Source organism: Euleptes europaea, chromosome 1, assembly GCF_029931775.1.
Source record: "Euleptes europaea isolate rEulEur1 chromosome 1, rEulEur1.hap1, whole genome shotgun sequence".
Lineage (NCBI taxonomy): Eukaryota > Metazoa > Chordata > Lepidosauria > Squamata > Sphaerodactylidae > Euleptes > Euleptes europaea.
Genome location: NC_079312.1, coordinates 163,278,025 through 163,291,521, shown reverse-complemented (window position 1 = coordinate 163,291,521; position 13,497 = coordinate 163,278,025). Strand labels below are relative to the sequence as shown.

At 48.4% G+C, this 13,497-nt stretch overlaps 1 protein-coding gene across 1 annotated transcript; it reads left to right on the top strand.

The window, feature by feature from the left end:
* Positions 1-313: 313 nt before the first annotated feature.
* On the top strand, positions 314-1,590 carry SP7 (Sp7 transcription factor). The gene has a single exon (XM_056862942.1). The coding sequence runs from the start codon at positions 343-345 to the stop codon at positions 1,588-1,590; it is 1,248 nt and encodes a 415-aa protein (XP_056718920.1). The 5' UTR covers positions 314-342.
* The last annotated feature ends 11,907 nt before the right edge of the window (positions 1,591-13,497 follow it).

Below are 13,497 nucleotides of genomic sequence, written 5' to 3'. Positions count from 1 at the left end.
TCCATCAAAGTCGGTATTGGCTTGGATTTCCGCCCCCCGCCCCCTTTGAGATGGCTCCAGTTTTTGCTTTTTGTTCTTAAAATGCTTTTTTATGTGGCAGTTGGGTTTGGGGGGAGGAATTTTCTCTCACAGTAAGCACTACAAGTAAGCCAATTATAAGGCAGCATTTAATGGGGCGGGACATGATTTCAGCTTGGAGGCTGCTGGTGCAGAGATTCCCAACAGGAAAGTGTGGGTCCAGCCAGCAACGAACCTCAGACAAAACTCCCATGCATAAATGACCTTTCTTTGTTTTTCTCTTCTGACTAGGAAGAAGCCAGCTATGGCTCCAGCCCCCTTGCCATGCTGACGGACACCTGCAACAAATTTGGAAGAACTAGCCCATCGCAGGATTCGCCTCCTCCAGGAAAAGCAGAGAACAGTTTGGGGAAGAAACCTTACCTTTTGGGACTGGAGCCTTTCACTCCGAAAGTCTGGGGCGCTGAAGGTATGGGAGATTCCTACACGGCCACTTTCCCTAACGGGAACGGACTGATGTCCCCCTCAGCCAGCCCGCAAGCTTCCACCACGTACAACAATGACTACAGCCCCTTCTCCCACTCCTTCCCAGCCTCGCCCACATCTCAAGATCCGTCATCCCTGTTGGTGCCCAAGGGCCACCCATCTCCTGACTGTCTCCCCAGTGTCTACACCTCTTTAGATATGGCACATCCTTACGGCTCCTGGTACAAAGCCGGTATCCATCCGGGCATTTCCACCAGCTCCAGCAACCCCACGGCTTCCTGGTGGGACATGCACTCCAACAGCAACTGGCTGAGCTCTCAGCCCCAGTCGGATGGACTCCAGGGCTCCCTGCAGTCTGTGCCCAGCCAGGCTCCCATCAGCCCTCAACTGCCCAGCTACACTTCAGAATTCACCACTTTGAACCCGGCGCCTTACTCCGCGGTGGGCATCACTTCCTCGTCACACCTTCTCCCTTCCGGCCAGCACGTCCTGCCGCAAGAGATGTACAAGCCCAAGCCGGTGGCCAACAACTCCCTGATGGAAGGCGGGATCGGACTGAAGTCCGGGAGAGGAGGGGGCTCGTTTGGAAGCACGGCGGGCAGGTCCACTTGCGACTGCCCCAACTGCCAGGAGCTGGAGCGGCTGGGGGCCTCGGCAGCCAGCTTGCGGAAAAAGCCCATCCACAGCTGCCACATCCCGGGCTGTGGGAAGGTCTATGGCAAGGCCTCACACCTCAAGGCCCACCTGCGGTGGCACACTGGGGAGCGCCCCTTCGTGTGCAACTGGCTCTTCTGCGGCAAGCGATTCACCCGCTCGGACGAGCTGGAGCGCCACGTCCGTACTCACACCCGGGAGAAGAAGTTCACTTGCCTGCTGTGCAACAAGCGCTTCACTCGCAGTGACCATCTCAGTAAGCACCAGAAAACCCACAACGAGATGGGGGTGGGCAAGCCCCCCGACGGGGAAGGGGAACGGGAGGAGGCCGCCGCGGTGGCTGGTTCCCCCTCGACTGCCATGCAGGATGGCCTGCCAGGAGAGGAGAAAGCAGCCACCAGTCCAGAGCAGAGCAACCTGCTGGAAATCTAGGCTGGAGTTGAACGTCTTCTCCACCTTCCTCCTCCACCGCCACTACCACCCTTTGAAAACGCCGCTCGCCTAAATAATTTATTTCTCTGGGGGGAAATGCAGACATAGCGGCTGTCGGTCTTTCTGTGCAGGCAAGACGCGTGCCGAACATCCTTCCCCGTTTTAACTCCTGAAACAAACTTGGCTGAGAGACCGGAAGGTCCATGACTTCGTGGTGAAAGTCACAAATATCAGAGCCAGAATCGGAAGCTAAATCTCTGGCCATTCTCTGCATCATCATAGCCGAAGTCCCTGCCCTGGTTTCAGTCAGATGTGACACTTCAAAAGAATGAACAGGACATTTGAGGAGATGCCAATAAATGTCTGCAGTTAGCCTATCTGGGGGAGGCTAGCTGGCTGGGGGGCAATGCAAGATTGAAGCGGGGTTTTCTCAGGGTATATTTAGGAATCCCTTTCCATCTAATGTAGCCTGCGGAACATTCAGTCTGGAGCACTTCTCCTTTAATGCCTTGCAGCAAGCAGGAGTTCAGGTCTGCTCGACAGCAGGTGGAAAGAGGAAGGCAAGAGGTTTGGATCGCTTCAGGACTAGGATGGGAGTACCTGCACCCACGGAGCATGTCCCAGCTTTAGGAGTATTAAATAAGCAAGCACAGTCTCTAGCCTGGGAGATGAGAAACAGGCTTGACTGGTCCAGATCTCGAAGGGGCTCTTGTGGCTTTCAGAGTTGCATAGAAGAGCAGATTCCTCCAGGGGATGCACACTGCCATGAGGATGGGAAAAACCACCTCTGATAAAGCCCTGCCCTTCATGACGCTCTTAAAGGTACACTAGCCCTCCCCAGGGGAGAGTGACAGGAAGCAAGACAGGTTGCCGGCTCACAAAGCAAAACAAAACAAAAAAATATATAAACGCTTATCAAAATTTGGAGCTCACTGATCTGCAGGTCCTGCATCGGTGCCGTTCCATTTACACGTTTTGCATTCGGCAGCAGCAAATCTAGGGGTTAGTTCAGAAGATAGTTTTGAAAAGGGATGGACGGGCGCCCAGTTTTCCGTCCATTCTCAACTATCTACACCCAATGCAGGCTCTGACTTGTGCCCGTCCCTCTTCTGTCGGTGTAAGATCAGTGAAAGAGCATGCAGTCCAGACCAAGGAGATGCCAGCATTTTGCTGTATCTAGGTTTAGTATATGTACAGCATGGGAACAGAAGCTGTGCATAAATGTGCCATGACCGGGGCGACGTGACCCTGTTTGGCTAAGCAAGACCCTTCTCCCACTGAAATTTTTTTAAAGTGCTAACGTAATTTGGGCAACAAAGAGGTAAAGAGGTAAAGGAGGCTGGGAAGAAACCGAGCTCAACCACTCTGCAGGAGTAAAGAAGGGGGCTGCACGCTGTCCCACAAAGGTGCTATGAGGCCCTTGGATTTTCCTCTCCCCACGTATTTAATCTAGAAGTATATTTATGCCTTAAATTATGATGACAAATTAACAGAAGGAAGGAGTCCCCGGGTTCTCCAAGAGTCCTCCTCGACGTGAGGCCTCCGTTACTGAATCAGGGGTTGCCTCTCGGTTAATTGGAGGACTTTCTTTGTGCAAAAGAGTATACTTACCCTGTGTCCTCTCTCTCTCTCTCTCTCTCTTCATGTGATGAAAGACATGAATATTTTAAATCTTGAAACACTTTTCATTTCTGTTTTGTTGTGTTTTGAAAGGGGGGAAAAGATGCGTCATGATTTGAAAAAACCGTTGTTCGTTTCAGGTTGTCAGTTGCTGAGTGCTCTCATTTTTGGGGGGAAACTGATTTTAGTTTAAGATGCTGACAAGTGAACCAGGGTTTTTGCAGGGATGGGCGCCACAGATAGAGGCCCCTATTGTTTTGCGGGGGGGGGGGGCACTGTTTGCATCCAAAAGATCCAATCTCTGTGGATTTATGCAGCTAAACTGCTTTTGTCTGCCTCGCTCCTGAATCCAGGTCAAGGCTACCAGATTGACAGAGGAGCTACATATTAATCTCAACAAGGGGCCACTGCCACAAACGGCATCCCTGAGTTGAGTTCTTCCCTTCTCTGCTGCAAAATTTAGGCCCTCTTATGTTGTGACATCACCACATTGCATATTTCCCTGCCCTGGTGTCATTGGCGGGAAGAGGCGAGGGAACATGATATGATGACATCACATATACAAAGGTGCCAAAATGTTTCAGCAAGAGCAGGGGATTGTTAAGCAATAAAACCAGATATAATTCTGCATTTGTGCAAAAGGAAGACACATTGTGCTGACATCGGAAGGGCGCAAATTGCCCCAAATATTGCCTGCACCATGCCATAGTCTAATGGGTTTTTTAAAAAACAGTTTGGATTTTGCTTGTTTTTAATTTAATTAAAATAAAATGTAAGCTATGTTGCGGGGGGGAGCCTTAAAAACTTGGTCTTTATGTTCAGAGAAAAGTACAGTCTGGTGCTCTGTACCACAGTTTGAATAAAATTGCACTCATACTGTCTGAAATGTTTCCCGCTTATGGATTTACAGTTGCCAAAGAGCCTACCGATGAACATGAGGTCCATATTTATTTTAACAATGCTCAGGATACTTTGACATACTATTCAGAATCATACAGTCAACAAGAATCATAGGCCATTTATGCTTGGTAATTAGAAGCGCGTGCCAGGCTGAAGTGCCCCGCATATTTTGTTGAGTTTTTCACGCTGAACCGTGACTGCAAAGATGGCGCATACCTGCTTCGCATTTCTTAAGAGCCCCTTTAATGTGACCTTTTGTGTTTGCTCCACCCCCACACCAAAGAATCCTCTAAAGGAAGCATGCAAAACGGCAGTCGCGCTTTAGCTATGCAAACGGCGACTCACTACAGCCAATTACAAAGCAGTGTTTTCAAGGGGCGGCAACTCAGATGCTTCTGGATGTCTGCTGGTGATTCTGCAGTACTCCGGAAACCCCAGCTCTTTCTCCAGGTCAAACAACAATATGCATAGCATTTTTAAGATTAGGACCAGAAAAGTGTGGGTCAAGAGAGCCTCAAACCCCAGGTAAAACTCCCATGCATAAAAGACCTTACTGGTATAGATGGTCCAGTTTGGTCCAATCTTTATTTGCTTACTGAGCACATTTTCATCCCTGTTACCAAAACTGCTCTTTAATTGGGGAAATTAGCATGAGCAGTGGCACCAATATTTATATAGCGGGATCACCCAGTGTCTACCAGGGTTGTTTTCAATGACTCTCAGAATAAGGCCAGACCAAGGATTTCCAGATTAAAAGTGTTTATCTATATTCATTCATTCAGTGTCACAAATACATACATACAAGAAGGCTAAGAATAACAGGAGGTAGGATTAGAGACGTTTAGGAGGTTGTTGATTGGGAGATACGTTACCGGTCTAGAAAATTGAGATGTCCAAAATCCGTGGCTTATAGATACAAAACAAAATGCAACGAAAGCTGGGAGAGGGTACCTCGGAGCCTTGAACCAGCCAAGTCCCAGGAGGAGGAGGGGGTGTGTGGAGATCCATGGAACACAACACACGGAGAGGCAGGACAGAGTTAAGGGGAAGATCTGAACCAGGCTACCTTGTCGGGGAGGGCAAAATATACCCTCCTTCCCAAAACAAAAGGGATCAAAGACTTCAGGTCCAGAGATAGGGTAAAGTGGCAATTTGTAAACTAAGCTGGCATCAATGATTTACACATCCTTGGGATGGCTCGGCTCGGTCTTCTCATGTCAGGAAGCTGTAAATCCTTTACACTCCAGGGATGCAGCAAACGAATTCTTCCTAGTTGTTGATGCAGATTGCGGCGGATGTTTTCCCACGGGATACTGGGGGTGGGTGGGGGGCTGTGAGAGAGAGCGACGTGATGCTTTCGCTTCAGCGTAATGGCTTCTTCTGGATCAGGAGACAATTCAGGATTTTGCTGGTTCTGCAGGGGCAACCCGGTCTCTTGTCCTGGACAGCCTGGCAATGCAGCAGAGCACTAGCCCAGAGCGGCGGGCTGTTGGCGCTTTAGACATTACAGCGAGTCTCTGGTGTAGTTGACCAGGGCTGGAGGTCAGGCAGCGCATATTGTAACACCCCACCCTTCCTTCAAGGAGCTCAAAGCGGTGTGCATCATTTCCCCATACTGCATTTTATCCTCGCATCAGCCCTGTGAGGTAGGTTAGGCTGAGAAACAAAGCGATGGGCCCAAGGCTACCCAGCAAGCTTCACGGCAAAAGTGGGGATTTGAATCTGGGTCTTCCAGATCCTAGTCTAACACCCTAACCACCACATCACACTGGCTCTTAAGCAAACTCAAAAATTATACTCTTAAGCAAATATCTCTTAACATTGATTAACTGTTAAAGAGTTCTTATGCGCTCTTGTTTTATAAATTAACTACACATTAGCCTCAGTTTAGTCATTTTAGCTTCTAGGGAGAGTTCAGGCTTAATTTGATCTATAATCCACTGATTTGTCTTTTTGGCGGTCCATGGTATCTGTAAAACTCTCCTCCACCACCAAATGAATCAACACAATAAGCAACAGAGAGCCAGTGTGGTGTAGTGGTTAAGAACGGTGGTCCTCTCGCTGTCGCCGGGGCGCCTGCGAGCTTCCCTCTCTCTCCCCTCGGCGGTGCAGGGCGACCTTGCTGCGGCCGTCCCCTAGGCACTGGGACCGGCCGGGATGGCTGGTGGCGTGTCTGGGCTCTCCTCGAGCGGGAGCCGCCACACCGCTCCTGCTTAGCGCCACCAGCGTCTGTCCCACACGGCACGAGTGGCGGTGAGACGAGCTGGCTCCAGCTGCCTGCGCCGCCCCTGGCCCTGCCCTCGGAGGAGGAGTCCTGCCGGGGCAACCTCTGCCCTCGCTTCTCACCCAGAACTGCTGCTGCTTGTCCGGCCTGGCCAACTTCCCTGAGGCTGCAATGAGTGGGCGATCCTGAGGTAACACGGCGACGTCGCCTTGCTTTCCCACCTTCGCAGGGATTCCTCCCCTGGTACGATTGCCAAAGATAGGACTTTTTGGAGGACTTTGATTCATAGGCACTTAACACACACACACACACACAATTGCCAGCCTCCAGTTGGGGTCTGGGAATCTCCCGGGATTACAACCGACCGCCGCTCTACACAGATCAGTTCCCTCCCCAAACTCCGCTGTCCCCCAGATCTCCAGGAATTTCCCGGCCTGGAGTTAGCAACCGTATTCAGGTTAAATTGCCGTGTTGGCACTTCGTGATAAATAAGTGAGTTTTGGGTTGCAGTTTGGGCACTCGGTCTCTAAAAGGTTCGCAATCACTGCCCTAGAACATGCCCCAGAATTTTCTACAACATGGAACAATCCTGCAGAAGCCATGCACAGGTTCCTCGACAAACATCAATACAGGAAGCGCTGCCCAGTTCTATAATGTTCTGTATCAGTTCTCAGACTGGCAAACGCTAAATACCACTGTGTATCAGCAATCGAAAACTGTTACAATATCAACATCAAATGGTAAATGTAAATACTATGGGGTACCAGATATCTAAGCATTTGGAGAAATATCTGAAAAAAATGGCTGATCAGCCAGCGATCAGTTAAAGAATATTTAGCATCAACATTCACAAAGGAGAATCTGGGGGAGCAAATTTGTACAACACTTTCCACATGGAATAAAAGCCCTGCTAACAGAAAAGCCGAACTGTCAGGGAGAAAAGCCAGAACCTTTCCCTCTGATATCAAGATTTCTTAGTGGAGGGAGAGTTTTTATATGGATATAGAGAAACATTCAATCACACCAGCCCTCACCAGATGTCTGAAGGAGAGTTATCCTGCATCTGCAGTTTAATGAACTCGTCTTGACTGGGATCTAGTGAAGCTTCGTTGACAGAAGATAATGGCCATTTATGCGTGGCTGTTTCCTCGAGGTCACCCCTCCAACTGCTACAGGGCTTTGCTTTGAATATGCTTGCATTTTCCGACCGTCAGAGGTCGCCTTGCTCTCCCCGCACATTTCCCCACGCGTTTTCTGGAAGCTGGCTAAACACAAATCCAGAAAATGGGCAAAATGCACAAAAATGTGCAGGGAGAGAGTGAGGTTAGCTCTGATGGTCAGAAAATGCAAGCATAATAAAAGAAAGCTCCAAAGTAGTTGGCGGGGTTGACCGCGAGGAAACAGCCATGGATAAATGGCCAATAACACAGCTTCTGCAGCATGCCGCAATTAACAATTGGTAAGAACAAAACAGGGTAGGCTCAAAGTATCAATGTAGCAACAACTATATTCAAAGTTCAACAATACAAATTACAAACAACAATTGCAACAAAAGCCCAATGTCTATCTCCAAGGGTGGACGTCCACCCTTGGAGATAGCCATTGGGCTTTTGTTGCAATTGTTGTCATTGCGAACAACTTATGCACTCTCCTGTATAGTTGCACATCTGTATATTACCTGTTGCACTTGTTTGTAATTTGTATTGTTGAACTTTGAATATAGTTGTTGCTACTTTGATACTACCCTGTTTTGTTCTTACCATTTCATATTAACAGTGGGCTTGAGTTTTTCTCGTTGTCTGCAATTAACAATTGGGCAAATCCATGACGAACTAGATGAAATTTCCAAACGGCTTTCAAAGTCAGCCTCACGTCAACTGCAATTCAGTCGTCCCAAACGAAGATTCGCCTAGGCTGGGAACAATGGCTACCGGGTTTGTTTTCTTCATTTATACTCCGCCTTTCTCCCCATCCGGGACCCAGAAGGGCTCACATCGTTTGCCTCTCCTCCATTTTATCCTCACGACAACCCTGTGAGGATCATTAGGCTGAGAGTGGGTGGCTGACCCAAGGTCACCCAACAAAATTCCATGGTGGTGGTGGGTTTTCAAACCTGGGTCTCCCAGATTCTAGTCCTACCACGTTGAAGGTCCTCCTCCCAGCAGAAAACCCCCAGAACCTTGCTTGAAGGTAACCTCCGTGGATAAGAGGCAGGCATACCTCTAGAGGTCAGTGAGGGGCCATGTAGGATTCCCCTGTCTGCAGTTCCCACGGCAGGGAGAGATTCACACTCCCCGCTGGGCAATCATCATAAAGCCCCTGAGATGTTATTCGGGAACTCGTGACTACAGGAGCTCCCAGCCCCCCACGAGTCCCCTTGGAACAAAGGCCTTCTGTCAGCGGGGCTTTCGCAAGGGCACAATGGACCTTTGTGAAAAGACAAGCTCCCGTCAGAAGAAGCGGCAATTACAGCAAACACCAGCGAACACCGGCCGATCGGGGACTTTTAACTCCTCGGGATTCACAATATGGTCCAAGCCCAGCCCAAAGGGGATGAGATGACCCCCCTACCGGGAACTCTTGCTTCCTTATAATCTTAGCTTTTAACTATATACCTGACTTCTAAGAAGGCAGGCCCCTTCCAGGCGACAATTTGCCTGACAGGTTGATGTTACAGTGTTCGAACGTGGTCATCCATGGAGAGAGAACGGACTTTTCTCCAGAACTGCCTACAGTTAGCACAGGCACCCAGCACTGGAGAATGAGCATGGTGAAGAGTATCGGACCAGCAAGTGGGAGACCCAGGTTCGAATCCCCACTCTGCCACAGACGCTTGCTGGGTAACCTTGGGCCAGTCACACACTCTAACGTACCTCATTAGGTAGGGTTGCCAACCTCCAGGTGGTGGCTGGAGATCTCCGGAGGTTAGAACTGATCTCCGGACAACAGAGATCACATCCCCTGGAGAAAATGGCTGCTCTGGAAGGTGGACTGTATGGCATTATATCCCACTGAAGTCCCTCCCTTCCCCAAACCTTGCCCTCCCCAGACTCCATCTCCAAAATCTCCAGGAATTTCCCAACCTGGAGCTGGCAACCCTACTCATTGGGGTTGCCAGTTCCGGGTTGGGAAATACCTGGAGATTTCGGGGGCAGAGCCTGAGGAGGGCGGGGTTTGGGGAGAGGAGAGACTTCAATGCCACAGAGTCCAATTGCCAAAGCGGCCATTTTCTCCAGGTGAACGGACCTCAATCGGCTGGAGATCAGTTGTAATAGCAGGAGATCTCCAGCTTGTACCTGGAGGTTGGCAACCCTAACTCATAGGGTTATTATGAGTATAAAATGGAGGCAAGCAGAACGATGTACGCCACTTTGGGTCCCCATCGAGGAGAAAGGCGAGGTATAAATGAAGTAAATCAATACAAATAAATACTGAGATAGATTAGGCCTGCAACGGTTGGAAAGAGAATGCTGGACTAGATGGAACGTTGGTCTGATCCTGCCATACAGTCGCCATAGGGTTGCCAGGTTTCTCTTTGCCATCAGCAGGAGGTTTTGGAGCGGAGCCTGAGGAGGGCGGGGTTTGGGGAGGGGAGGGACTACAATGCCATAGAGTCCAATTGCCAAAGTGGCCATTTTCTCCAGAACTGATCTTTATCAGCTGGAGATCAGTTGTAATAGCAGGAGATCTCCAGCTAGTACCTGGAGGTTGGCAACCTTAAGTTGCCATCTGCCTGGAAGGGGAAAAAAATGCCCTGTCCCTTTACTAGAGGCTTAATGGGGTGTTCTTTAGCAGGTGATTTTATTTTCCTCCATGCCATGGAAAGCTTCCACGGCCCTTTTCAATACAATAAGCCTCTGTTAAAATGGCAGGATGTTTAGGATTGCCAGGTCCCTCTTTGCCACCGGTGGGAGGGTTTTGGGGGCAGAGCCTGAGGAGGGCGGGGTTTGGGGAGGGGAGGGACTTCAATGCCATAGACTCCAATGGCCAAAGTGGCCATTTTCTCCAGGGGAACTGATCTCTATCGACGGGCAACCCTAGGGACAGGACATTGTAGTCCAGAACAGTTGTCAGCTCCAGATTGGGAAACTGCTTTAAAGGTCAAATCTAAAAGTAGGGGCTGAATGCTTTCCATGACATGACCTAGAGATAAAAGTTATCATTTGCTCTTAAAGGCACAAGAGCCAGTGCAAAGGTTGGCACCATGGGGTGCAATTGGTCCTTTCAATCTCTCCCCAAACCAAAATGCAATGGAATCATCCGTCCTCAGCTGGCTTCCTTGCATGTTTAATTGTCCTCAGGTGTAAGATATTGTAGATATACTTGTGCCCATAACAGAATCCCAGCATATAGGAATTAAAACAAGCAAAGATTTCCCCAGCAAAAAAAGAAGTGAATACGCAGCTTCATTTCTTTCCTTGATTGCCTAGTTTCAAACTACTGTTAAAAGTGCGGGACCAGAACAAAAGGAGGCAAACTAAGCTAGTCTTCAACCCTGTAATATTTCTGTTGTTCAAGGGTGTATAATGGCGCCCCGATGTGCTTAACATAGGGACTGCAAGCACTATTCATATTCTAGTGGGGGAAATCCAAGTTTTGTTCTCTTATATGTCTTCAGCAGGGAGGGCAACAAACAGCCTTATGAACAGAGGAGGCAGATTTAGACCATGGGTCCCACTAGCTCAGTGCTCCTTCACAGGCAGCAGCTCTCCAGGGGTCTCCAGAAGAGAAGGGCATTTCCCAACACAGCTATTGTGAAAACCTATAAACCGGAGATGCCAGGGATAGAGTCGCCAACAGGCCTGGAGAAAAAATGCCCTGCCCTTTTAATAGAGGCTTAATGTGTAGAAATGGGCAGTGGAAGCTTTTGATGGCATGGAGGCCAATCACATAGACCTGTTGAGCACAATTAAAGGGGCAGGGCGTTTTTCTCCAGGCCCTTTGGGCACCCTGAAAGAGAAGGTGCAAGACAGTCCAAGAGGATAAGTGAGAATGACAGATCAAGACAGAGAGATATAGCAATAGTAAAAACTGGGAGGAGCTAGAGCCATGGCTCAGTGATAGTTCAGTTTCAGTCACCTTTAATGGAGTGATAATAAAATAGTAGTCACAAAAATACATGAATCGCCATACTCCATACAATTCAACAGTATAACTAAAACTTAACCATCAATTTAAAACTCATCAGCGTTAGATGCTATAATAATAAGTTCTCCCAAGCGACAAGTGGAAAAAAACCAAGACTTAATGTCCAGCACAGCCGTCGCCAGCACCCATTTAGGTATTCTTTCCCAGAATCTATAGATTGCCTTGGTTGATTTTATTATTTATTTGTTTCTTTACCCTTTATTTTGTTTTTGATAACAATCAGCAGGAATTCTGCCACATGTTCGGACACAGAAGGTATCCTATCCGCTAGTAAAAATTTGATGCCATCCCATGATGAGTCTTTTAAAGACATGAGGTGAGGGTTAATTAGTTCTAAGGCTCAGTGATAGAGCATCTGCTTTGCATGCAGAAGGTGTCATGTTCAATCCCTAGCATTTGAAGTTAAAAGGACCCATTAGTGGCTAATGCAAAAGAACTTGACCTTAGTATCATGGAGAAGAATAGCCAGTTGTAGGGAAACAATTGCCCTTGGTAGACCAAGGGCCTGATCCAGTATAAGGCAAGTGCATGTGTTCAAAGAGAGCCAGCGTGCTGGGTGGTGGTTAAGGTGTCAGACTAGGATCTGGGAAACCCAGGTTTTAATCCCCACTCACGCCATGGAAGCTTGCTGGGTGACCATGGGCCAGTCACACGCTCTCAGCCCTGACCCTGGCTAGTATTTGGATGGGAGACCTCCAAGGAATACCAGGAGCGTGACACAGATGCAGGCAATGGCAAACCACCTCTGAACATCTCATCTTGAAAACCCTATGTGGTTGCCAGAAGTCAGCTGTGACTTGATGGCAAAAAAAAAAGGTGTTCAAAATAAAATTAAAACTGGGTATCATGTTACAAACTGGGACTATATGTGGGCCCAAGGCATTCAAATGCCCCAGCAGAAATTTTCATTCTGTCCTGTCCTTTGGCTCATGTTTTGCCTCCTGTCCTGGACCCAACCTCCTCCATGGGTCCTGATTCTGGAAAGACTATCTTGGTTGCTCCCCTTCTCCATTTTATCTTCACAACAACCCTGTGAGGTAGGTGAGGGTGTGTGACTGGCCCAGGTTCCCCCACAAGCTTCTATGACAGAGTGGGGATTCAAACTCGGGTCTTCCATTTGCTGATACTCTAACCACTACACCACACTGGCTCAGTTGAACATCTCAAGAAAGAGCTAGTAAAACAGACACTATCCATTAAAAAAATACAATTATTCAAGGTTTTACACTCCATGCTATAGAAATACATTCTCCATTAAAAACACCTCAAATGGTGGATCATCTCAGTGAAAGGGTTGCCAACTGATCACTGTCTCTATTTATCAATGCAGTGTGATGCACAGAATCAAACAAAGCTTTTCCCTATCACTTTGTCTCTGTGCGGGGTGGGGGAGTGTGGAGAGGGAAGTACCCCCTCCTACATTTCTGCATATCAGGTTGAATCTTCAAAGCCTTTAATTTAAAATGCATGGGAGCAAGGACAATAAAAGCTGGCAATGTTTCAGTCAAGGAAGCTGGACTGATCTTGTCAGATCTCAGAAGCTAAACAGCATCGGCCCTGGTTAATACTTGGATGGCAGACACCACAGAAGTCCAGGGTTGCTACGCAGAGGCAGGCAATGGCAAACCACTTCTGTTCATCTCTTTCGTTGAAAACCCTGTGGGGTCGCCATAAATCAGCTGCAATTTGACTGCATTTTCCACCACCAAAGGAAGTTGATAAGGGAACATAAGAAAAGCCATACTGGATCAGACCAAGGCCCATCAAGTCCAGCAATCTGTTCACACAGTGGCCCAACTAGGTGCCTCTAAGAAGCCCACAAACAGGATGACTGCAGCAGCCTTATCCTGCCTGTGTTTCACAGCACCTAATATAATAGGCATGCTCCTCTGATCCTGGAAGGAATAGGTATGCAACATGACTAGTATCCATTTTTAGTAGTAGCCATGAATAGTCCTCTCCTCCATGAACATGTCCACTCCCCTCTTAAAGCCTTCCAAGTTGGCAGCCATCAC